At 40.0% G+C, this 27860-nt stretch overlaps 1 protein-coding gene across 1 annotated transcript; it reads right to left on the reverse strand.

Annotated features, from left to right (window-relative positions):
• Nucleotides 1-7344: 7344 nt before the first annotated feature.
• On the reverse strand, nt 7345-27426 carry FAM168B (family with sequence similarity 168 member B). Its single transcript, XM_075716137.1, has 7 exons — nt 27373-27426; nt 21033-21113; nt 17352-17435; nt 13002-13144; nt 11862-12039; nt 10403-10532; nt 7345-7844 (listed from the first exon to the last, which is right to left on the reverse strand). The coding sequence occupies exons 2-6, from the start codon at nt 21100-21102 to the stop codon at nt 10420-10422; spliced, it is 588 nt and encodes a 195-aa protein (XP_075572252.1). The 5' UTR covers nt 21103-21113; nt 27373-27426; the 3' UTR covers nt 7345-7844; nt 10403-10419.
• Nucleotides 27427-27860: the final 434 nt, after the last annotated feature.

Below are 27860 nucleotides of genomic sequence, written 5' to 3' on the forward strand. Positions count from 1 at the left end.
AATACCTGTGATACTTAACCCAGACTCGTGTACCTTTGTGTGTGACTGTTTACATATACATTTGTGAGATGGGAAATAAACAAGCTATCAAATTTACTCTTGTCTAATTCTGTAATCTTCCCATAAAACATTAACTACTGAGTATACAAAATAAGCCTTTATATCTGCCATAATCAAATGTAGCTATGTAACAGTATTCTGCTTAAGAGTTCCTTCTATCTCTCCACACCTGCTTCTTCCCCCTCTTCTGAGAAGCAGCAGCCTGTCTGCACATCCATTACCTAGGCTTGGTAATTTTTTTTAACCTCCAACAACCCAAACCAAGATACTTGCTATCTAAATTGCACCATCAAGAAAACCCTACCCCCAGCTTCAGCCATCTTAGCATGCATGCGCTGAAAGAGGGTACAGCATTTGATCTCAACTGTGAGGTTCACGTGATCACAATTTTTACACTAAGGCTGGTAAAAGCAACACTGTGGAAAGGTGTGTTCCCCTCCCTCTTTCTGAAGCATCAATTTGTCCATGTATTTTACCTTTCTTGTCCCAAAAAGAACAAGCTATTGTAAACCACTACAGAATAGATTAATATAGCCCCAAAATGAAGGTCTAGCTGCACTAATTTAAGCTGACAGCTGGGCTGCTTGGTGCCAAGTTTTCTGCCAAGTTTGTGTTTGAATTATATTTTAATCCACCAAGGTCTATAGCTATGGATTACTTGTACCCATGAGGCTCAACAGTCTTCCCTGTAGGTCTGCAATTCTAACACAGACAATACAATTTCCCATAGCTACCAAAGACCTCTTATGGCTGTAGGTTTTCTTTTTGTGGTTGGGTTTGGGTTTTTTTGGGGTTTTTTTTTGTTTGTTTTTTTTTTTTTTAAGTAGTCACATGGACCCCATTCTATTCTGGATGGTTAAGACAGGATAGCTAATAGCCTGATGGATTTTGAAATAAAATCCAGGAGAGCATTTTGCCTCCCACACACAAGTCAGATGTTTTATCCAAGTATTGCAGCAACATCTTCTACCCCAGCACTGGCATCTCCTACAAAGGAAAATTCCCAGCTAAATAATAATCAGTACATCACTCCTATTCCAGGAGCGCTCACCAATAAAACAATTTCTGTTACCTGAATTTGTCTACAGCGAGCCATGGAGTTTAGAATCTAAAGCAAGATGTTAGAAAAAGCAAACTCTTTTAATCCATAATTAGTTACAGGAAAACGTAAAACAAATCTTCTTGCCTTATTTCTGACAATCACTAACTGAGCGGTTACTTTTCTGGAAGGTGCTCTGGCTGTTATTAAATGTTCAAAGCTGTCCCTAAAATGAGGAGAGTTCTCATCAATAAATCTAACCTTCATAGCAAATAACTAACAGCCACTCATCAGCAACTAAGTGGGAGAGTAATATGCATCACAACATCATTGCAAACCATTACTGACCCACCATTTTGGTAGTTCTATGGATGCATTTAAAACAAACAAGCAAGAAACCCCATATACGGACTTAAAAGTTCAGTACATGTTCTTATGAGTGTCAGATACAGTGTACAGTAATTCTTCACAACAACAGACCACCACAAGAACTGCTATACTAGAATCCCTCTAACCCAAGAATGATCAGCCTAATTCTGAAGAACAGCATTTCCCCTTTATATCCTCCCACATTCCAGCAATGCACTGGTTAGGGATTATGAGTTTTCATCAGCTCCAATGAGCCAAAAAAACCCCCAACCAACCAAAAAAACCCCACCAAAACCCCAAACCTAAACCTATCTCCCTCTAAAATAAAAGTGATCCCAGGATAACTGACCAGCAATTAGCTTGAGGTAAAATGCACTGAAAAAAACTCTGTCCATGGGATCCCTAGTGCTTGGCTACTATTTTAGAGGCTGAACTACTTGACTGAACAACAAAACACACCTGTAGCAATACTATCTAAAACCAAACACTGTTTCTGCAGTTTGATGCAGTTATTGGCATTACAGCTTCCTCTTCCACATGTGTTGCTTTTCACAGGAATGTTACCAGGTAAGTTAGTGTTATTTTTGGAGACCTACAATAAATGAAAATAGCCGGTTAGTTCAAGCAGTGTAGTCCCGTCCCCTCAGAATACACATACTTCGATTTTAACATTAGTGTCATTTAGAGCCACCCACACTCTAAAAAAAAAAAAAAAAAAAAAGGATAATTAACCACACCTCACACCTACTCAATTCTTTTCCTTCTGGGGAACACTCAAGACACTGATTTATAACAGGTTTCTGCTCAAGACCTGTCACCTCTGAAACAGCACCAATTTGGTATCAAGTAAACGCTAAAGCATTGTAAAATTTTACATCTGTTCCATTTTCTTTGTTTTAAGCTATAAAATAATAAAAAACTCAAACCCCAGGAAATGCCTCAGAAGGGAATGAGGCAGGGTTGCACGATCTTTACCGTACTCTCAGGCAGGGCAACTTAGGGCACCTTATTCCCCAGTGGAACTAAGGGAAGCCTTTTACTACTCTGTTTTGTTAGCCATTAACAAACCTTATTGAGAAAAGTCACTTAACCAATTTAAATGTTTTGCTTTGCTTCACTCAATCACCAGACTTCATTAGCTTAAAGAGTTTCAACATACCACACTGCTATCCAGCAACAGAATCTTTTCTAAAAGGCTGTCACCAAAGACAGTAGAAAAAACCACAATAAGCAACACAAGTCAATCTTTATTGAAAACTGAAGTATTAATACATAACAATTCTTGTTACAATAAACGTGCTTTTAAGAATTTAAATCTGAGCTCATCTACTCATTGAATTGCATAAAAAATAAAAAAGTATGAATTTTCACAATTGAACTGGCTCAGAATGGAATCTCCACTCTTTGTGTTGATGCAATAGTTCAATGCAGGAGTGAGTGATACCTTAAAACTTATTCTGGAAGACAACATTGACCTAAACTTAAAAAAAGTACCAATACAACTGTTCGTAAGACAGTTTTAAAAAAAGTCATAAAAAGGAAACCTGTGTCTATTTCATAACAAACATGGAGAACTATTACTGGGGCCTCTTGTACTTCCATTGCATGCACTCACTTTTTCAAATCTTAGACATGAGGGCAGCCAATAATAGCATTACAATAAAAAAAAAAACCACTAACAAATCCATTCTACTTAAAACAAATCTGTACAGCAGCCAGCTAAAAAAGCTTTCCCAGTTTGCCTGCTAAGTGCCCAAGTCACAACAGTTTAGAAAAGTCATGTTCACTTTCTTGATGTTGAAACTTCAGAGCCCATAAATTGTTTAGAATGTTTTTTAAAATCACAAATGGACCCTTACTACCTGTGGAATTCAGATGTTTCAGTGTTATATTCAACCCACACAAGAAAAGGTTTCCTTGTCCCCAGATAAGCACTGTTCCTCTTCCCCCTTCTGTCTACAAAACACACCTTAGTTTCTCTCAACACCCCCCCAAAAAGAGGTGTATGCAGCCTGCTGAAAGAGTCCTCACTACTTCAGACATCTCAGAATGAACCTGATTCTTGGCAAGGCTCAATTCTCAAAACTATCCTAACTTTGCTGCAGTTGTTCCTGTTAATTGGCATTCTGCCTCATCAAATCTGAGGGTCTCTGCAGGAAGCTAAGAGTTCATAAAATACAGGATTAGAAAGCTGACACTTATTAATGAGAACGATCTGAATGAGCTTAAATCCTTATGTCTTTTGAACAGGTGTTCACAAACACTTCGACATGAGGATTAATGGATCACTGTTGACCCTCCACACATGCTGAGGTCGGCCACTGACACCTGCTGGAGAAGGCTGGGTACATACGGATCATGCCCGTTTCCTACCGACCACTGCACAAACCACACGCTGGGCAACTGCAAATTGCCATTCAACAACCACAGCATCTGTCCTCTTTCCCACAAGCTCCAGCTGAAGCATCACTATTGTTCATGTTCCTAAGATACGGGAGGTTTCACATACATGGTATTTACTACTCTCTGGTATGAGTTTAAGCCTAGATTTAAGTGGTGGTATCGGATCACTGTGCTTACTATTCAAGCAAAAAGTATGTTCTAAACCCAAATGAATGGAGTATAATACTGTGCTTAAGCACTGGGGAGTAATTCCAAGTCAATTCTGACCATCCCTTCCTCAGATACCTTAAGTGGCCTTACTACCCAAGAGCAGTGAAGCCAGAATGCTCCATGAAGTGTAGTCAATGTTGAGTACCCTGGTATACAACTCTGTACCATGAACTATTCTCAGACAACACTAAGACACTTACAGGTGGTGGTGGTGGTTTCATTTTCTTTCAGTGGATGAAGCAATAAAAGGAAGGACAACTAAAATAAAGGATTTTTTTTTCATCTACCACTGCATCTAAGCATTTAACTTGCATAGTACACTCAAAAAAGAAGCTTTCTTGAACAGCATTCCTGCACGTCTCCTAGAAACTTCAAACAGGAGATGGTTACAACAAGCATAAGCAAGATCTAGTAGTAGCTTCTTTGCTTTCCTTCCTAGTGTTTCATTAACAACCACCACGCCACTGACTAGGGCTACACGGTTTTGGTGCCGATTATTACCAATTTTTCTTTTGCTGCTGCTACATTTAAAAGACATTTGTATCAGTTGTTACTGACATAGGGAATACCTCAGCTTTTAAAAAATACTTTATCTAAACTCAACACCTGAAATTTGAATTAAAAAAAAATTTCTTTCTTGGACTTCTCTTTGTTATTGCTGCAACAGTTATTTTCAGTTCCAGGTTTAAAGTAGTACTTTTTTTTTTAATCATATAAAGCTGCCATAAAAGTTTTTTATTTGGTTTTTTTTTGGGTTTTTTTTCTTTTTTTTTTTTTTAAAGAGAAGCTTGATCTGAAATGTCTCTACTGCACTAGCTCTTTTCATTTGCTGAGGAGCTCTAGTGCAAACACATACTGCGTATTTATTTATAAAGGAATTCTAAATAGGGAATGTTATATAAAAAGCAGGAGAGAATGTTTTATAAGACCCTCACTGTGTAAACGCCTGTTTAATGATGTACAGTTTCCCCCGCCGCAGTTTTATATCCATGCTTTCTACTATTTGCAACAAAATACCATTAAAGATAGTTATATATACATGTATTCCCCCCGTCCCCCTGCACTGTGCTTTTGGTTACTTTCCATATCAACTACTGGAGACATGCTCCACCCTCCCAGCAGATTACGATCTATCAAAACTGGAAGGTGTAAGTACCTTTTTTAAAAGGTACAGTTTCCCCCTCGTGGATGAATCCCATAATGCAACTTAGAAAAAAAAGTGCTCAAGTGAGACTGCCTAAATGTTATGGAATATTATACAGAGACCAATTCCAAGATGCCATTTAGGAATCTGAAGTTAGAGCAAATATATAGGAAGTTATATTAATTCCTTAATTATTTACCTATTGCAGCATTCATGAAAGTTCTCTCCTATGATTTTCAAAGCTTTAGTTTATCAGGTGATGAGACAGGAGACAGCAAAGCTTTGAGCTTGTTCTTTATAGCTTCTCCCCAATATAGCACTGTTTCATACCTCAGCTCTTTGTTAAAATCATGCTAAGACAACAAAATGTCACTCTCTACTAGCTAAAATGGACAAATGGCTTATATTAATGTTCACTGTACTCTCTGGCACACCTGACTAATCAAAGCTGCAAATCTACTACACAAATGGAACTGTTAAACAGACTTAAACAAAGCAGTACAGTTTTAAACAATTTGTCTGGGGTAATATCCTGCTCCATATAAAAACATGGAAATCCCTAAGCTGCAGTAAGTGCTCATGAGTAGGTGTAAAGTACTTATGTTCAAGGCATTAGAAATAAGGGGGCCGTCCACTGACAGTGATTCATGCAAAATAAACCTGAACTTTATTAAACAAACAAACAAAAAAGGGAAGTAAAAAATATGGACAGTGCTTACTGTAAAAAATAAAGTTACTGAAGGCTCTAACCACCGACGGGTTATGAATGTACATAAGCCTCCCACCAGGGCAGAGTACTGGAATGGCAGCATTAAATCAGCACTGATGCTACCCTGAAGCAGCTGCCAAATCTGTATAGGAGCAGAACACCCCAAAACAAAGCATAACTAGATATACAACTTAAAAAAATTTACTTCTGAATGAAAGTTAACCTACAAGAACAATACAGCCTGATATACCTCTGTGTAAACACTTAAAAGGGAACAACATTTTATAACCATTTACTGCATAATTTATTGCAGGCAGAATGTATCCAAAAAAAGAAAATCGCATCTTTCTGGAATTGTAAGTCAAGCAGGTTTAAGAAAAACCTTGATTTTATGTGCAATATTCAAATTTAAAAATTTAAAATCTCCCCCGTAACAATTTTGGTATACAAATGGGTTCTAAGGCTAGCCCTTTATCCCCACAGCATTTGCTTTGAGGTACTTTTTAAAAATTGAAGTTGCAAGAAAGAATATCAGAAATGACTCATTGCAATGAAATGCTGATCTGCAGTCAGTCTTATTTTACGTGATTCCAAGTGCAATTTAGGAAGTAAAAAAAGAAAATACTAAGAAAACACATCAAAATGCTGTAACCAACAAATGGCTCCTACTTCAATTACAAATATTTTGGGGGGGAGGGGGGAGAACAGCTATTTGAAACCTCTATATTCTGGCAGTCCTACTACAGCATATCCATAGTCCATACTGCAAGTAGCTAATAAGGAAATCGTGTTAAAATTATTTGTTCCCCTTTAACATACTCATCAGGCACACAAGCTTTCCTCAGAATAACATGCAGCTGAATGCCTCCTGTTTGTTGTAGAAAGCCCTAGCATTTCTTAAGTTTCAGGAAAGCAAGCTGGGTCAACTGCACATACATTTTCAACTGACTACAACATTCTTTAGGAAAAACAGCACGGACTTCCTGAACTGAGAACTAAAAGAAAGTGTTTTTCTATCAGTCTGTGTGGCAGTCTCACTTTGACACATCTTGCATCATATGAAAGATAGTACTAGATATATATCTCCCCAGGACATGCAATTCATTATGCAGGTGATGTCACCTCCTACTATTCCTAAGAGCCAGTTTTGCCTCAAGGAAGTTTGCTTTATTTACTGGCACACACAGCATTACCTTTGTCATTTCATTCTCATCCTTAAGAACACCTGTATAACACTGAATCCATATAATGAAAACGAAAAGGTATGAAGTAAACTAATTGTGTGCAGGATTTCTATAGCTTGTCCGACTCATTTTCCAGTCACTCCAATTTAGTAGTTGAATTTAAAAAGAATACATCACTTAAAGAAAAATATGCCCCTTTTAAACTGGCAACTCCATCAACCTGAAACAGGCTGAAGCACTTATCTAATGTATATTATGGTATTCTATAAAGAAACTCACTTTCATGACTCTACCTTTGAAGACCCTGCATACATTACAACAGTGCATTAGTGATACAAGTTGTAAAATACTTTTTCGGTTCCTTTGGATTTGCATATGATGGTTTTTGCATCAGTCACTGCAGGTAGATTGAGCAAGCTTTGTTTTTGTGTTTTAACATGCATTCAACTAGATATGGATCAGAATAAATTTATACTCCCTTTTTATCATTATAATTAGCTAAAAAATTGCAAGACAGTCCACAAAACAGGATTTGCTTTAAGACTAACTGCTGGAGTTCCAAGATGTAAGATATGCAGCACTGGAAAATCTTCAGTGATCAGGAATTAGTAGTGTTTAGCCAAGTGTTGAAAGCGTTCAGAAGAAAAGTCCTGGTTGGAGGCATGAGGGCTTCAGCACCAACTTTTAAACCTCAATTTCTTGATTGCATATCTCCCATCTTCAAACCTACATTAAGAGGGGGGGAAAAAAAGTAGGAAATAGTCTCAATTATCTGAAATACTACTTGGGTGTGACAGAACATTCTAACATTGCATGCGCATTGATACACACACACAACAGATGTTAAGTATTATATAATGCTAACCTAGCTCTTATCCAGTCAACTGAAATCTATACACTTCTAGGTTAAGAATTCAGTACACAGATCTTCTCCTGTCATGTCCATGCCAGCTTTCTGTCAAGACTAGTAGTTTCGTCTTAAGTAAAAGGTACAATATTAAAAAGGTATTTTATGCAAAATTTAATTATCAGCAGTCCTGAATTTAGTCACAGCAAAACTCTCTCTTTTTATACTCATGTAATATGACATTCTTGGATGAAATCTTGTATGCGAAACATTTCAGATCTGCAGACTGGTATGTAGCATCACAGCAAAATGACAAATGGCTGCTGCATTACTAACTCAAAGGGAATACAGTCACCTGTAATAACCGAACTCTGGACTCCTAACTACTGAAATAGAAATCCAAACAAAGTTAAAACAAGTTAACTGTGTGGTGGGTTGACCCTGGCTGGATGCCAAGTGCCCACCAAAGCTGCTCTATCACTCCCCTTCTCAACCGGACAGGGGAGAGAAAATATGACAAAAAAGCTTGTGGGTCAAGATAAGGACAGGGAGATCACTCAGCAATTACCATCACAGGCAAGACAGACTCGACTTGGGGAAAAGCAGTTTAATTTATTACCCATCAAAACTGAGTAGGAGAGAGGAATGAGAACATCTGTAGGGTAATGAGAAATAAAACCAAATCTTAAAACACCTTCCCCCCACCCCTCCCTTCTTCCCGGGCTTAATTTCACTCCAAATTTTCTCTACCTCCTCCCCCTGAGCGGTGCAGGGGGACGGGAATGGGGGTTGTGGTCAGTTCATCACACATTGTGTCTGCCACTCCTTCCTCCTCAGGGGAGGACTCCTCACACTCTTCCCCTGCTCCAGCGTGGGGTCCCTCCCATGGGAGGCAGTCCTCCATTAACTTCTCCAACATCAGTCCTTCCCACGGGCTACAGTTCTTCACAAATTGCTCCAGCATGGGTCCCTTCCACGGGGTGCAGTGCTTCAGGAACAAACTGCTCTAGCATGGGTTCCCCACAGGACCACAAGTCCTGCCAGCAAACCTGCTCCAGCGTGGGCTCCTCTCTCTCCACATGTCCTGCCAGGAGCCTGCTCCAGCGTGGGCTTCCAACAGGGTCACAGCCTCCTTTGGGCACATCCACCTGCTCCAGCATGGGGCCCTCCACGGGCTGCAGGTGGATATCTGCTCCACTGTTACCTCCATGGGCTGCAAGGGCACAGCTGCCTCACCATGGGCTTCACCACGGGCTGCAGGGAAATCTCTGCTCCAGTGCCTGGAGCACCTCCTCCCCCTCCTTTTTCACTGACCTTGGTGTCTGCAGAGTTGTTCCTCTCACATATTCTCACTCCTCTCTCCAGCTGCAGTTTGTGTCCCAGCGTGGTTTTTTTTTTTTTTTGGTTTGGTGTTGGGTTTTTTTTTCCCCCTTTCTTTTCTTTTTTTTTTCCTCTTGCTTCTTAAATATGTTATTGCAGAGGCACTACCACTGCTGCTGACTGGCTCAGCCTTGGCCAGTGGCGGGTCTGTCAGACAAAGGGGAAGCTTCTAGCAGCTTCTCACAGAAGCCACCCCTATAGACCCCCGCTACTGAAACCTTGCCACGCAAACCCAAGACACTTTGTCATAAACTAAATTGACTAAAAGTGAAAATTTCTAGTTCAGTTGGTCTGACAAGTCCTTATTTCAAATGAAGCTGTTCTCAATGTATGCTAAAAACAACAGAAGCAGAAGCGAGGATCCCCGAAACATTAGGCTTTGTGTCAGTTTGGCACACACTGCACTTGCAAAATCCATCCCACCTTATAGCAGATTTCAAAATTAAACTCCTTTTCTTGAAACCCATGATCTAAATTTTGGTCCACATTTGAAACAATCTTTCCATGCTGACTGCAAGAAGCATGAACTGAGACTTACCTGAAACAGAGTGAATATATGAAACTAACTCAAGGTTGTGTGTTTTTTTCAGCAGCTTGTGAGAAAGATACACCCTCAGAGCAAGAAAACACTTACCTTGCCTACATATTCAGCCAATCAAAAATAAATCCACAAAGTTACACACATTGCTTCATTCACAAATCGCAGTACTGATGAATTCAACAATTACCAATTAATCCAAAATACTGAATACATTTAGTCCCAGACGTATTTTAATAAGGCAAACTTGAGGCTCATTCTTTCATACTCAACAATCATGAACCATGAAAATGTTTCATGATTTCTGAAGATACAGACCACTGAAGAAGTCCCACTAGGCTTCTCTCCTTTGCAGGGAACAGCTATTACATAAGCAATAATTTTTGTGCATTCTTACTCAATTAGAATACTGTAGAAGTACCCCAGACCGCTTCCCTTCTGAAAAATCTCCCCAAAACAACCTGCAATGCCATCATTTATAAGACAGATAACTGCTTTCAAACTAAATCGGTAACTTACACTGACTGCCAGGATGATCACCACTGTGGGGGCACATAACTATAGGTTGGTGTTCCTGGAGCCCGATACGTGGGCATAGTAACTGGATGAGGGGCTACTGGAGTTGGGGAATGAGTCGTCAACAAAGTACCTAGGATGAAGAGAACATTTTTTTCAGTAAGCACAAGTTCTAGGACAAGAAGGAGAAAAAGAGAGTTAATTTTAAAAACAATTACAGCTTGCTCATCTTCCAATTGAAAATTACCAGTACAATTTTGCACTGCAGCCCCAATCTTCCTTCAAACATTTATGCAAGAAGATAATTTTGACATTTAGTCCAATGCACACAAAGATACTCATTACTCAAAAATAGCTCTAGCAGAAACCCTGCAACACAAGCATTATTCACCGCAAAATTTTTTTCCCACAGCAGGCTTTACATGCCATAAGATTATTTGATGGTAGAGATAACTTGACTGATAAATCAGAATAAATCAGTTCTTGTTTGCATTACTCCAGATAGGTTTTTACAGCCTAAGGGGCTTCAGAAACAAACAGGCTGAGATAGCAAGATCATAACAGTCTTACTCTCCAGCACTTTGTAGAAACAGTAACAAACACCTGGGATAAGCTCGCTTACCTACAAAACTCCAATGTTAGCTCAGTTTGTGACATATAGCTTCTCTAGTTTTGAGATTCCTCCAACTAAATGATAAATTTGACAAGATAAAAACCAGAATCTGAAAACAAGCTCATGGCTCTTGTTTTTCAGGTTACTGAACTGAGCATCCTTTGAGTGAATGTGGATTTTTCTTTGTGAATTAACACTGAGTAACAAAGCATGACACCCCCTCAGGAAACACTCACAGGTAAGTCTAGATACTGGTTAAACATTTTCTCCAAAACACTACCACTAAAAGAGCGTGGCATTAGGAAACAGACAACCCTAACCACTGCATATGACACAGAAGACCTGCAGGTAGTGCAAACACATAAAATGTTACATCTCAACATACAAAGGCAGCCAGCGATATGAGGGGTGGGCTGAGAACACTGCATTTTCCTCAGCCTTAAGAGGTTGCTGTTTTCAGCTAGGCATAGAGAAATGTATTGAGAAGAGGAAGTCAGACTCTTGACACTGGTAAGATGAGATGCAAAGGATGCAAGAATAAGTGAAATTCCATACAGATATAAAGAAGAACTATTTTACCATAATACTAATATCTTAAAAGAGGATGTGGTATCTCCATCCTTAGAGACGATCAAAGTATCACTGAGCACATATGCAACCTGATCTAGCTGGACTCACGTTGAAGATGCTGGACTAGATGACCTACAGAAGTCCCTTCTAACCTAAACAATTTTACGATTCTTGCCAAGTACACCTCCAGCATCACATTTTTGTAACGTAGCTGTGTTCTGTCTTCACCTGAAAGGAGAGCTTCACCAAGAAAACATCAAGGGTTACAAGTTCACATACCTGCTGACATTGCCATAGTAGTCCCAGCCACCATCCCCATAGTCACACCGTTTCCTCTTGGTGGTGGAATTGGAGCAGGATACATAGTTGCTGGCATGCCATTAGGCTGCACAACTGTGGTGTGGTGAATTACGTGGGGTGGTGCTGCATATAAAGGCTGCGTGTAGTAAGTGCCTTGCTGTTAGAGAAAAAAAAGTAAGTAAAGTAATTATAGTGTAACTGGTGGGCAAGAGAAATGTCTTTTCATGAATGTATCATAAAATAAAAGCATTATTCTAAAGATGCAATGTATTTACAGAGCAGAAGCCAAAACATTCATTTCAACTATTCCAATTGCATTTCATTGGCAAACTTAACATTTAGTCCCTTTTTTAAGGCATATTTAGGGCAACATTCAAAAGCAGGGACCTTTGTAGAACTCCAATGCTGACCACACCTTCAGCAACAAGGACTCATTTGTCATTCATTCCCTTCGTATCTTTTCATATATTAATCCATGACAGAACTTCTCTCAGTCTTTCACAACTTTCTATTCAGCTTTTAGTTAAAAGAACCAAAGGTTTTTGACAAATCCAAGTACACTAAGCAGACTGGATAAACTTTGTTACATGCTTATTAATTCCCTTCAACTACTGCGTACATGCCAGGCAAATTTCCTCTATGCATGAAGAGGGCCAACTTTTCCCCAAAATACCATGTTTAGTGAAGTGTCTTAATTCTATCCTTTCTAATTGTTTTCAACAGTTAGCCTAGTATGAGACTTGGTAACTCCCTGAATCACAACAGAGGCTTCTTAAAAAAAATTAATGCAAGTTTATGACAATTTTTGACAAAATTAAATCAGAATGTGCTAGTTATAGCATCCAGCATGCATTTTTGAAACTACTGGAATTCAGCGTCTCTTCAAAGACTGAACACATTATCAGTAAGTGCAGAGTAATTGTCATGTGAGAGAGAATGCAGAAGTCCACATATAAACACACACTCTGTAAATCACTGTATTAAGAATTCTTACTCTAAGCAGCCAAAAATTCTCTCCATCCATGAAGAAATAGATGTGATGTAAAGTTAAGAGTTCATGCAGATATTACAAGGTAAACAAAATAGTATCCAGACAAGTTTTTGGTTTTGTTCTTTTACCTGTGCATACGGATTCTGCTGTGGATAGGCACTTCGAACTGGGTACACAGCAGTCTGATAGGGATTCGGTGAGGAAGAATACGGTGGCACTGCACCACTAGTGGGTGAACAAGATACTTTATATGGGGTGCCTGGTGTATAACCTGAAACAAAGGTAAGTCTGCATTAAAAACATGAAAAACAAGTGTCAGTACACTGCTTTCTAAAGTCAGAGGTAACAATTGTCTTAATTTCCAAATTCCTTAATCTTCATGTGAGTACTTAGTAGGCTAACCACAAACCCCAAGCACAAGTTCTATCATTTACATAATACCGGTAACAGTCTGAAAATAATACTTGACTGTGTCAACTAAGCATGAAAAGTTAACGCTATTTTTGCACAATTTGCTTTTCAAGTCTATGGATATAGGATAAAAAAGTGGATTTGGATTTTTGTAACAATATCATTAAATACTTGGATTCAGCATATTAGGCGGCATTCCTACATAGGAGGATTTGGTACATGTTAGTATCAGCCCAGTTCTCAACACACCCCAAACTGTACTGGCAAAACACAGTAGCAGTTAACTAACCTGCAGTTACCTTCTGTAGGAGATGATACAGCACAAGAATAACTTAATGGAAAAATCATGTAAAAAGCTCAAGATGGATTTTCAGAGAAGAGACACACAATCTGCAACCTCCACTTCAACTTACATTTATTCATATTTGTTTTCTGGCATTCTCTGAACTGGCTAAAATAAATACGAAAGGCCATACCTTTAAAACATAAGCACTGTAGAGTTCATTGCAACTGCAAATTAGACTTAAAGATATTAAAGTGCCTTCAAAATCTCCTTTTTGTGCATTACATATGTAGACATACCCTTAATCACCACTTCACAATTATTTTTATATGTTACAGTAAGACTTCAGATGCTATCAGAAAGAATTTTGTATTCCTATTACAAGGTCCCCAGAATCAGTCTGCCTTGTAAATGGTGGGAACTGTTCAATTTTTACAGGGATAAGTGGCAACTGCTGGCTCAGACCCTGCCTAAAGACAGTTCTGTAATTTCTCTGGCCCTCATCAGACAAGGTCTCAGGAGAACAGAACAAGGGCTCAATGAGGCCCAGAGGAGATCTATGAAAAGCACCATTGCTGCTGCACACTACACTCCCAGATTATACTATGGCTTAATGGCCAGAGTGGGAATACAAATACCTTAGCACCAGCATCCATCAGTAATGACATTTAGGGTATTAAACAACAGGCATGACCTATTCTGGAGAAAGCATCAAAGCCCCAGCCTGTGCTGAAGAGATCTTGGGTCTCATGCAGGTCCACCACACTAGGAGTTGCAACATCCACAGATAAGATTTCTATTTAGTTGGAATTGTACAAACTAGTACTAGGGCAACACAAGGAAGAAAACACACTTGGCAATTATAGAAAAAAAAATAGACTATCAGAATAGAGATTAGGTTGACTTTAAAAATTGTCTTTATTGAAGTCAGCACATTCTAGAGAACAGATCTGAAGCCATATAGCAGAGAGAACACTGGCATTTGCGTTGTGAAAAATAAGTCTCTGCAGACAGCATGACGACAGATGACCTTCATTCTTTTTGCACAAGTCTGAGTTTTTTTCCAATTTCATCCCACCTTTCAAGCTGAAAATTGTTATGTTAATCAAGAAACAGGTTTACTATGTTTTCTTTTTTTTTTTTAAAGTAGAATTTATCACCTTTAGAGACACTGAAGCAAGCTACCACAGCACTCATGCTGAACTCTTGTTTTTAGAGATCCTAAGTATTTGAAGAATAGAGCATGCTGAGGAAGTAACTTCTACTTCTAGTATGGGGAGCTATTTGTGTTGAAAAACTCAGGTACAGAACACTGAACACAGAGCACCACTACTGAACTACAGCTATGTCCTCAAGTCGAGCCCACTCTCATTCTAAAAACCCACTGATACAGCTGCACAGACAATTTCACTTTCATTCTTGTAAACTGGTACATCTGTACAAGAAGCATTTTGCCTTCCCATTTATTCCCCCCACCCCCACCCTTACAGGGAGCAAAGGCCTTAAAAGTAAACCACATGGTTATTCGAAAACAGAAATTTAAGAAAGACACCTGTAAAAAGGTACCCTTTCTGAACAGCAGTGGCACGGCACATTCAAATACTGCTGCATGATGTGAATTTACAAAAGCTTTGATTCTACAAACAAGCATTTACATCAGAAAAGGTAAAAAAAAATCCCAGCCTTTAGGACAAAGTACTTCAAATTGCTGTCTGCCTGAATTAGAAGATCTGGACATTTTGAACTTTAGTTCATAGCTTGAAGAGTAGCTAAAAGTTAAAGCCCTTCTTAGTTCTGAAATAAAAGCTTACTTTCTATTCAACAGCAATAAAGACTCTAATAGTACTAGCTTTAAAAAAAATCAAGGACATTCAAAGATAGTATATGACTTCTACACATCTTTATTCTTTTTTCACATAAAAGTGAAAAATTTCTTAACTAACTTTGTTATATAGCATGAAATATATTCCAAGACTAATCAATGCAAACTAATCTTACAATATGATTAAGTCTAACAAGTCAAGAATCTTCCCCAGAAACCATAACCTTCTATCACAACATAACTGACATGGGGGAAAAAACCCAATCAAGTGGGTAAAAACATCAGTCTTGTGATTTGGTAAATTGATTACATGCAGCTTATCTTTATCTTCTTGCAGTAGGATCTGCAAACTGCAACCAGCAATAAGACTGGAACTACCTTTTGGTTATCTGATCCTAGGATCAAAAATTACAGCTACTCCTCAGCACAGCTGCAGGAATCCTGATGATTTATACAATGGAGCACAGAAGGCAGAGACACATCACTAAGGTAATCTCAACCATGAAACCGAATGGCCTATTAGTAATACAAGCCAATAATAAAAGCCCACATAGGGTTGATTCCCATGCTACAAGTTATACCCCTGATGGGAACTGCTCTCCCTTGAACATCACTCAAAACAGTTCTTAAGCAATCCAGTGCAAATGCAAGCTGGTACCCCTAGATATGATAGTTGCACAGAGGCAATACCCTATCTGAAGGACAGGTTTTGGTGAGGGTTTTTTTTGTTTTGTTTTTTAAATCTACTGGAAATTATAATATCCGTTTCCCTACCTTCAATTCACGACCAAAGACAAGCCAAAATTAGTTCTGCACTTGCTACGCCTCTAAGCAGCAAACTGAACAAAAACACAGGTTGTACCAACTAGAATACTCCACAGTTCCAAGGAAAGCTACACACTTTTAACAGGTTCTGCGGGTAAACATTTCAGATGACTTACTCTCTCTTGCCTCAGTAATTGCTGTCACACCCTTTCAAGGGGTTTACAAGTATTGAACTTCAATACTGCAAGCAGGCTTCCACAACGTTAGCTTCCCAATTTCAAACAGCATCCTTTGCTATCCCTGTAAGTTACACAAGGGCATTCAGGGACAAATCTGGTTATGTGCCATGTGTATCTCTGAAAAACTGGCATAATACATGCAGGTGAAAGAGCTTCTGAAGATGGCCCAGATCTAGATTAACAAAGCGATGTAAGGAATTCCTTAATATGCAAAATAAGCACAGGGAGAATACTGTTCTATCAGATGTATGTTCCTGGTTTAAGTGGAAATCAAATGCTACCAGTTTCTGCTTTGTTTCAACTATTAGCACATCAAAATCATCGTCTATTAGTGAAAGCAGAACTACATAAAAAACAACTTAGGTGAGTAATTTGGTTTCTCTTGTGTCTGTTTTTCCATATCCCTTTTCCTAGGCTCATCACACACCCTTTCTCTCAAATGACAATCATGCAAGTGTAGTTACCTAAATCCTCACCCAATATCCAACCATGGACAAAACAGTTTTACCCAGCAAACAGGCTTCTAGACAATTAGTTAGTGGAAGACAATTTTAAGGGCAGAAAGAAGGCAGCAAGCTGAATTTTAAGAAAAGGATGAAAAAGAATTTTGAAGACAACAGACAGAAATAAAAATGGGAATCTGGAAACAACCATTAGCATGCAAAGCAAGCAGAATCAAGAAGGAAGCAGTGAAGGGAAACACGATGCAATCCTCAAGTATGAGCCTGAAATAGAAACAACAGCTAAAAACTCTTCCCTTCTCTGAAGGTGAAAGCAGTATGACTTAAGATTATACTCACTTTAATTTATCAGATGATTCCTTATGAGTCATATTCAAAGCAATGTAAAACTTATCCCACAGTATAAGCGTTATTATAAGCCCTTACGGCTTTTCCTTTCTTGGTTCTAACAGCTTCCAAACTTCAGGTTACTGCTTTGACATACCTATTACACATACCTGTTTGGAAGGTAGGATTTGCGCCAGGATACATATTAGGGGAATAGGCAGGAGCAGCTGCTGCATAGCCCATTGGGAAGCCAGCTAGAAGAAAGAATACGTCAAAATTATTTTCTAGACTGACTGCACAGTCTAACTAGACTTTACTCTCAAAGATTCTTGCTGTATATCTTTTAATTGAGATAAGCTGACAGATGGCCTTCGATCGCACTTCCTCAACTAAAACACTGGGCTCCTCTTCTCCAAAGCCACCTGCAGCTGAATGCTAGATGAAGGGAACAGCCAAGGAGTCACAAGTGCCATTCTCCCTTACATCCCTGTTTCAGCAAATCTCAAAGTTGGCCAAGTAACTCTCAAGTTAGTTGGACAACAAAGTTTTGTGCAACTATCCAACCCTCCTCCCCCCAAGTTTTAGGACCTGGTGTACACAAAATATTTATCTGAAGGGACTTTTTCCACAGAAATAAATCGCTAGAAGTCAGAGTGACTCTGACGCTCCAGATCAGAGACATCACAAGTAGAGAGTACAAAGCAACCTTAGGTAGTCCAAAACGCTTGTTGCATTTGACACAGATTTGTTATTACACTCAGGTATCAAACAAGCTCACCAGTTTCAGGGATGTACTATGACAGTTAACAGTAACAAGTGATTCACTGAGGTATCAGCAAAATGATAGGTAAACACTTCTACACCAGAATACAAGAATCACTATGGCTGAACTAATATTGCAATATACTGGCCTCCAACATAAGGCAAAAAAGAGCATTAGCAAAAGCTACAGTTACTTGAAAGATAGGAAGTTTGTTTAGATTGTAATAAATGAAATTTCTGAATTAATCATAGCTATTAATTTTTCCAGGAACTTATTTACATTATTCCAAACTATAAAACTGAGTTATGTCTGTATTTAGAAAGACACAGTTACTACCACATTTTGTTATCAATGTACAAAGATTTCACCTTCTCCAGATAAAAGACAATTACTATTTGCATATTCACTGTCAGGCTTAAAGCTTCTAATTTTAAACTGCTATTCAAATCTGAAGGGTTTCTATTTTGCTACAAATCCCAGAGTCCTTAGCAATTACTCCTAACAATAAAAATTCCTTAGCTCAGGACTACAGATGCTAACCTAGCTTTGTAAAGCAGTCTGTAAACATATCAAGTGACATGCACTTGGCACTACTATTAGGTGGTCAGCATGGATAAGACTAAGAAAAGCATTAGGCTGAAAAATCAAAGGTAAAAATAACATATCCAATTCATAACAACTTTTCAGAGTGTAAATATGTCTTAAAATTTCAAATTCACAAGCTGCTAGTGAAAAGCTTTAGTACAGCTTTACACATTACTCAAAATGACTACACATCTGCAATATTATTTATATCGTATACATTTTCAGTCCTCTCTTTCTTTCTTCACAGGTTTAGCTCCACAGTAGAGGACGCTAAGCTGCTCAAGCAACAAGTCCTTTATGAAAAATGTAACAACAAGCAGCAGTTTTAACTTCTACACAGAACTTTCATCCATGACAGAACATTTGGATAGTGAGTCCTTGGTACAGTAAACCCATCCAACAACATCAAATAGGTGTAGTATAATATAAACAGCTATTAAATATGCAACAGCTTTAGAAACACAGCGCCTTTAAATAATACATTCCACCTAGTGATATGTTCATTACTTTATATTACCATGCAACCCATGTAAATTGAATGATTCTGAATGGAGAATCTGTAGCTTTTAAGTTAGGAGACGCACAAAAGGGAGATGTAGTCGTGAAACATTTTTTTAAAAAAAGTCCTAAAATACAAGTCTACTTTTCATTTTAGAGAACGTGTTTTGTGTTTACCCCATAATGTTTAAGCATGAACCAGGCAGCTCAGCAAACTACCTGCAACAGCGTAACACTGTAGAACTTACTGACTAAGCCGAATTCAAGGGTCACAGTTGTGCAAACTGACTGACTGTTGTGAGTTAGAATTTTGATCAACTTGTAGCATAACATTTAAGGCACTTCTATAACAATTCTACTTCAATTCTATACATTTTAGTTACGCTAATTTACAACCAAGTGAAGACTGGCAAATATACAGTACTTACATAATTCAATATGTAGTCTAATATGTATAACAGTAGAATAAAATATTAGAAGTTGTAATGCTGTTTAAATTGCTATTCATGAATCTATAATAGTATATCTTCCTAAGTAAACTAAGGTACCACTTAGATTAGTATAAACAGGAGCTTCAATGCAAAGTGTAAACGGTTATAAGCATAAATGAAACCCTGGTTAATATAAGTCTGTGTTTAGAAAATGAATAGAGATAAAAATACAGAATTATATTTAAATAATTCATAATAATCCTCATCTATAGCCTTGAAAAACCAATCTCTTACAAATATAGAAATAATTGTACTGTGATATTAATTAGTAAACCACTGCTGCTTGCCTTATTATAAAAATTACTGTAGTCCATGTAACTAAGACAGTTAGAGAGAGTAAAACCATCCTGCGGGACTTATGGTTGCACAGCATCAGCTTTACAATTTATTACTGCACCATTTCAGTCACTCAATAGACTTAAAAACCTTGCAACACAGTTTGTGTTTTCCCCTTATAAATATTGTAGAAATCAAGCAACGTACACTAGTTTGAGGAAAAAATTAAAAGTACCTGAAGAGCAAAAACTAAAAATTAAAAGGTTTTTGAGACAATCAAGTGAACAGCAAAGAAAATTAATTTATGCATCAGCATTTAGAAGAAGGAACAGAGAAAAGTGGAACAGGAAAATAGGAACTCCGGTACGCTACCTAAGCTGCAAAATGAATTTAAAAACTGTAAATACCAGTAGGAAAAAACACTACAGCTACAAAGAATATAAACAGTAACAGCACAGAATGATTTCTAGTTCCCAACACAGACAGCAACTAAATCACAAAACAGCCTCCCTGTAAAAGCTACAGAAGTTTAATTGGTTATGATACATAAAATCTGAGCTGAAAGACTCTCCAGCCTCTCCCATGATGGACTAATTGCCTTACTCCGCATATATCGGAAAAAAATAGAGTGCATCAAGACATACTGCTTGAAATGCCTCACAGAGGCACACAGCCCTTCTCTTTGACCTTCCGGCAAAGTTCTGTCCAAATCTAATTATTGTCTTATCCAACTTCTGAACTATGGGGACATCAGAAATGAAGCCTGCTCGTACACACATTAGGAGATAAGGGGAAAAAACCCTGGTGAGAAACTTGAAGCCAAATGAGAAGCAGAGAATGCAAGAAATACATTTAATCTCTGTCTTAAAAACATTTTTTTGGCCATTGTCTTGGTCCCACCTTTGATGCTATGCTTCAGGCAGTCACAAAACAGATAACAAGAACAAGAATTAGAGGATAGAAAGGTTAACAGCACCAGCCAACTAGCAGCAGAAATAGACTGACTCCTCTTCTTGCAGGGCGTAATTATTAGAGCTCCTGAAATAAGCTGCTTTCAAAGAGATACTGAAGTTAGAAATATAACAGAACAACTAACATCACTCTTGAAATGTCACCTTTTAAATTTAAAAAACCCCACCCAAATCCCAAAACAGATTGAAGCCATTCATAAGTGACTATTTCTTCTTGATTACAAAGATCAGTGTAACTGAAACTCATTAAAAAACAGAGTTACTTACCTGGATAACCAATTCCTTTGGCATTTGCATAGGGAACCCCAGAAGATCCAGGGCTATACACAGGATTCATGATTTCAGTAACTGAATCGGGGGGGAAAAAAAGAAAAAAAAAAGTATTTACTCAAGTATAGGGAAAGCTTGAAATCTCAGCAACAATGGGAACTGGAAATGGGGGAAAGCATACTGGAAGAAAAAGTAACAGAGAAAGAAGTAGCAATTCCACTACTCATCAACATTAAAACTGTAGCTACAAGCAAGAGAGAGGCACTGCAGAAATAAGTTTCAAAGCTTCATAACCCTCAATTGGCTAGAGAATGTCTCAGGAATGAAACATTCCCTGTTGTGGAGCATGCTTTCAAAGTATTTCCATCCATAAGAGCTCCCCCATGGCGTGCAAATCCATAACCCACTGCAGGAGTTCACATGTGTTGGACTGCCCCCCATGCCATCTATCAATCACTTATCTATCTACCATCTATGAACCTTGGTTTCTTCTCATTTCTTTTCTGAAGCAACTAGCTAAGGGATGCAAATACTTATGGTCTATTAACTACTGGCATTTCAAGCCTGGGATTCCAGTCCTTTACCAGCACTAAATTCATCCACCATCAACAGCCCAAGTATTACAGAAGTAAGCTGTCTAAACTGGAAAGTCTTTTGCCACCAACTTGCATTTATTTATGTGTTTACTTGCTGCTAAGTTCTTCAGAGCCTATAACAAGCTGACAGTTGGGTCCAGTCATTTCTGAATTGCGTATTCACACACCAGAGAGACACCTACAGCTAGTATCACTGGCAGGAACAAAACCAAACCCCCAGTTTTAAAAAGGATCTTGTGTGCAAACACCAAGCAAAATAAAATGGCATTGAAGACACTTCTCAAATTTTTCTAGTACACCTATGTACTTCTAGGAATATAAATCACTGCAGCACAGCTCACAAGCAAGCCCACCACGTGCCTCTTAAAAGAATACTGTCTGCAACTACTACTCTAATATTGTTGAAAAAAATCCCCATATTTTAACCCCAGTATCTTCAATCTGATTTTCTGCATATATTTACAGATTTACCACTTCTCTTCCTGCAAGTGCCCACTTCTCACTACAAATAGCCTCTGATGGCAAGACAGGAGTGCACACTATGAAACCAGACTTTCCTATTAACTGTTAATATCTGATACTTGAGTCACTTCCTCTCCTGCATCTTGAGATGCAACTTACTTAAATGAACAGCACGTTAAGCAGTTTAACACAGTTTAACAGAATTCTGTAAATAAAGTTTATGAAGCAAGAAAGAGTCATAATTACACATGCACGACTTCAGTTACAGAACACATTATGGCAGGAATCTGAGTTAAGTTTATCAGTATAGCTGCATGGATAAACCTATGTTAAGCGACTGCATAAAGCATAAGTAGTTTGCTTTTTAAAGTAACACTAAAACCAGCTCTGTGCCAAGAGTTTTAGCAGCACCTAGTACACAACAGAAATAAAAGAAACATTTGTGCAAAATTAGGAAATAAAAAAGTAAATGCTGTCAGAAAGCTTATCATCAGGTTTCACAAAACACTCAAAGTCGCTCTAAGAGAATGACAAGATTCACCAGTTTCTTGGACTTCCCCGCCCCCCCCCACGCATACACTTAGCAATAATACTAACTTAAACAGAATTGCTTTTCTTTTTTCCAGCTTCATACTTGATTACATATCAAGACAAGAATGAGTTAAAAAACAAACAACCTGCCATTTACATTGCTTAGTATGAAGAAAGTTCCGCAGAGCAGCATGTTTTAACCACCTGACCAACATCAAAAAAGCAGTTTGACACAAATCTCTTTGGAAATGTTCTACAGCAAACCAGTCATCTTCAAGTATGAAGCATTATTTTCCACTGAAGCCCCACGGAGTTTTAATAGCATTAACACTGCAGCACCATAACCAACAGGCATACTTTGCTGGACTAATATTTCACTGTAGCAAAACTGTTCTTCCCGTCCCCTGCCCCCCCCCCCCCCCCCCCACTTTCTTCTATGTATCCTCCCTTTGTAAATAAGGACTCTCATTTACTTGAAAACTTTCAACTTAGTGTTTCCCTGCATTTCATTCTCATTCACATCTCTGCTCCTCCTTCAGCGTTGATTTTGTCACATTCTGCCTCTAAACTTACAAAACCCATAAGACATTCAAGCTTCACTTCGATCTCAACATTTCCAAGTTGTGGGGTAAAAGTCTTAAGCAAGGTGGAGATACCCTTCCACTCAAACACAAACAGACCTCTCCCACACCCCCATATCCCTACAAATATGCTGCTCCTCCTTGCAGTCTCTACAGCAATTAGAAGAAAAGACGACCCTGTAACCCTCTCACCATTCTGAACAGCAATGAGAAGAAAGAAAGAGGGAAGACTGGAAAACCAGCAAGAGCGTTCTGCAAATATTTGGGCAAAATAGGGAAAAAAACCCCAACTAGTAGGAGTATTAGTAGTCAATGACTTCAGAACACCACAAGGATGTGCATTCTGAGGGATGACTTAAACAGAAGCCATACAAAGCTGAAAAGGTACAGAAAATGAATAGAAAAGGTCAGACAACTCAGATTTGATCTCGAAGTGCAGATTAAGAGAAAAGAATTCCACTTAAGCAAGGGGGGAAAAACCTATGGCACTGGAAGCCTGCAAGCTGCTTCTAAGAGAAAAGAATTCCACTTAAGCAAGGGGGGAAAAACCTATGGCACTGGAAGCCTGCAAGCTGCTTCTTACTGGAAACAATGTCAAATGCATCCATACTTTGAATTTGTGTGTACACACACATGCATTAATTCAACTTTGGTTGAACAGGGATGTACTTTCACACTTTAGCTTTCACCACTGAAATGCAAGTAGAGATCCACCAGTTTACAAATGGTGCTTGCAGTTTTTGTAATGCAGAGAAAACTTCAGATCACTTCTAATTAAAAATAATTATTTTCAGGTCTTCTCTGAAGGACCCAACATGTGTTAAGTATAATTATATAGTATTACCCAGTGGTTGCAATCATCCCACTCTTACTGTAATTTTACTTGGAAGGGCATCTGTTACATTGAAATATGGAACCTTGCAGTCCACTTCTGCGTAATGCTTAAAGTCCACATCAAACACTAGGGAAACTACTATAAAGCGAACCCAAAGAATCATGGCTTTCAACCTTTTTGTTGGCATCCCCTCCAAAGCATTCTCATGTTAATGTGTATGCAAATAAGTGCCTACTGTGCATCATCTGTATATAAATTGCATAGAGTCAACTGTATATAAATTACAGTCAACTAATTCTTTCAGCTGAAATGAAGATAATCAGACTTATTAAAGATGCTCCGATTACAGACTACACAAGCATGCCTGGGAAGCGCAAATGCTTCACCTTTCATTCTTGCCAAAGCCAAACAATCAAACTCAGTTTTGATCAAGCCTGTTAAATCTCAATCTTGGGACAGATACCAGGACAATCATCCTCCTCTTAAATCCACATTTCAGGAAGCTGAACACAAAGGCCAACCACTGTTAATGCTGAAGTTCCAGCACTCCCGAATTAGATACGCTTTTGCCTGTAGCTTTTCCTGCTACACTCAGAATGAGCACATTTCTAGGAAATTCTGCTTTTAAAAATAATTTTACAGATACATGCAAAAAACCATAGATCAATGCAAATACTGTAAAACAAACTGCACATTCCTTTGTAATGGATATATTTTCTTACTATTTATTTTCAAAGTTGTGCAGAAACACTGTCAGAACAAGACCTGAATGCCACTTTGTGCTCATTTCATGACAATTCTACCACAAGAGCTGGGGAAGAATCTCTCTTAAATAAGTACCTTGCCTAACACACACTACTGTGGTCCACTAATGCTTTTGTTCTTGGAACTTAAGCAGTCTCACACTAAGTTGTTACAGTATTTAACATCTATCCATCCTGGAACACTTTTAGAATGCTGTTTGCTACAAAACTGTAGAAACGACCCAGTTTCCACTTACATACAATTCCTTAACAAAGTTAATTACCATCTTAGTAATGTTCCACATTTTATCCATTTGATTTCCAGTCAAAGCTTAATAAAAGTAAAATGCAATTCCTAAAAGTCTGGTAGTTTGTAATCTAAAAAAAAAAAAGTCATTTCCGCTGCTAAGTAACAAAGAAAATAGTTCAGGACACTTCTGTTCTTCAACTGACAATGATTAAAGTCTCAGTTGCATTACATTCCGTTAAAACATCACCCACCGAAACAGGCCCTTTGCTGCAAATCCTAGCCAAGTAACAGGCACTTCTGTGGCACTTACTTTAAAAAAGAAAGAGGGGTCGTATCTGCAGGCATTCAAGACTTTGTAAAGTCTAAAACAACATTTCTGATGCTGCACTGGTATTTGCAGGTAGCATGTGCTTCATTTCTTCCATTCATCCAAGACCTCAAAAAAGGTCACTGAATTTTACCAGGAAGCAAGTATTACCCCGGTTCAAAACAGGGCATAGGTTTATGGTAGTCCATGACTGAAGCCAGCTAGAATCAATGCTTACACAGAACTGCCATGCTTCTGGCAAGCAATCCCACACCCAGCACTGCCACTCTAACCCCTCAGTAAGTTACATCAGCTAATTCAGTTGGCAGAATTCTGGGTTTTGCTGGAGATTTTTGGGCAGAAGGTTGCTGCATTTTCTTCCTACTAGCTTGAGAGAGCTGAAACACATCACTAAATGGCTAAGACAGCACCAGTTCCAATGCAAGGAAGGGAGCAGGACTGAATAGGGAAGTTAAGTGAAGTCCTAGAACCGCAGCCTGGAAAAGGACAATTAACAACTTTGCCCAAAGTTCATACATAAAGTAAAAAACAAAGCTTGAAACATCATTCACATGCAAGTCTTCTTCCACCGCTTGAGTTACAAGATGTTCTTGTCATGAAAGAGAAGTAATGAGACACCTGCAATCACCCTTCTACGTTTTGTGTGCATGCAATTTTTTTTTTTTTAAGACTACGAAGGAATAGAGCAGTTTAGACTTTTTAATGCTTTCTAATAAATACAATTCTCATCTGTAAGCCTATACTACCAGCGGCTTGCTGTTACTTTTTTTTTGTTGAGTAACAGATTTGAAACACGCATACATTAAAACCAATACTACTTATACCCAGTATGAGTAAAGACAGAGGCAATATGATTACATATTAAAGACTCAACACAATTAGTTCTGTATGTCATTCACAAAAAGAAAACCTGTATCAAAAATTTAATACTAAAATCAAATTAGAGCAGACAGAAAGTCTAGTCAAATTAACTAATGTGTACACTACTACCGAACATTTAAGAACAAATTAAATCCAGCACTTCTGATGCTGAGAGCTGTATACCAGCCCTTACTTAAAACCTAACTTTTCACATTTCTCAGAGCACAGACTTCATCATTTGGCTGGTGTTTATGGTTTGGTTCCAAACATTCTAGAAAAGCGCTGAAAGTGCGGTTTGCACCAGGCCTTTTTTCTTTTTGTCTCACAACTCTTCCTAGAAGCTACAGACGACTAAAATTTTACTCCTTCCTCCAGCTCACAGATATAAAGGTAACAAGGGCAGGCAGAACACGCAAGCCACATGCTGCCTTTCGCATGCAGCTGAAGCTGCCTGATACTATTTATTTGAAAAGCCAAGCGACCGATCCCCTCATGACGCTGTAGAGGATTTTTATGAAGTTATCAACTGGACAATCTTCAACAATACACCAGCATTAAAGACGCCCCGTGCATTCAAAACCAACCTACTCCACAAAGGTAACCTGAGCTGCCGGCAGCGACGGAAAAGCAAAAGGGGCCGAGACCCCGGGCGGCAGCGGGCCCTGCCGACACCGGTGCGGCGAGGCGGCTGCTAACCGGCTCCCTGCCCAATTAGCCCATCACCTGCCTCCGCCTAAAGGCCATCTCAGACACCTGTTCCGGAGAGCCCTCCGGGCCCCCGAGCGACGCTGAAGGTTACTCGCTGCCCCGCCTGGCGGAGAGCGGCGCGCAGCTGCCCGCCGGGCCGCAGCGCTCTCCCCGCCACCACCCGCACCGCTGCCCGCGCCACGGCGGCCGTGCTGGGGCCCGCCCCCCGCCGGGACCCGGGATGGCGGCGCCGCGGCCCCGCCGCCGGGGAAGGGGTCGCCCGGATGGCCGAGGGGGAGCCGCGAAGCGGCGCGGCGCGGCCCGCCCAAGAGGCCGGCGGCGCAGGCCGCGGCGGAGGCCCGGGCCCGGGCTCCGTTGCATAACGGGCCCGGCGCGGCGGGGAGGAAGGAGCGGCTCCGGAAGCCGGCGCCGCCCGCGGCGGGCCTCGGCGCCTCGCACTCACCGGGCTGCGGCGCTTCGTGGTGGCGGCCCGGCCGTCGCTGGCTGTCTGGCTGCGTGCGTGCGTGCGTGCGTGCGTGCGTCCGTACGTACGCGGGTGCGGGGGCGGCGGGCGGAGCCGGGCGGGCGCTGCCTGCGCGGGGCCGGGGGCGGGGGGGAGGGGGGGGGGGCAGTGGCCGCCGGGCGACTCCGGCTGCTCCGCGCCCGGCCGCACCGAACAACTGCGCACCGACCCAGCCGCCGACGTCACTTCCGCGGGGGAGGGGGCGCGCGCACCTAGCTCACGGGGCGGAAGCCGGCGTCACGTGCACGGAAGCCCCCGGGCGCTATCCCCCCCCCCCGCGCCCGTGGCCCCGCCTGCCCGCCCCCGCCAACAGCGGCAGCGCGGAGCTGGCGGGAGCGCCCCGGGAGCTGAAGCGGCTCCCGGCGGGGGGAAGGCCCCGGCCAGGGCTGCCCCGGGGCGCTCGTTTCCTCCGGGCGCCGCGGCTGCCG

This window comes from Pelecanus crispus, chromosome 9 (assembly GCF_030463565.1).
Source record: "Pelecanus crispus isolate bPelCri1 chromosome 9, bPelCri1.pri, whole genome shotgun sequence".
NCBI lineage: Eukaryota > Metazoa > Chordata > Aves > Pelecaniformes > Pelecanidae > Pelecanus > Pelecanus crispus.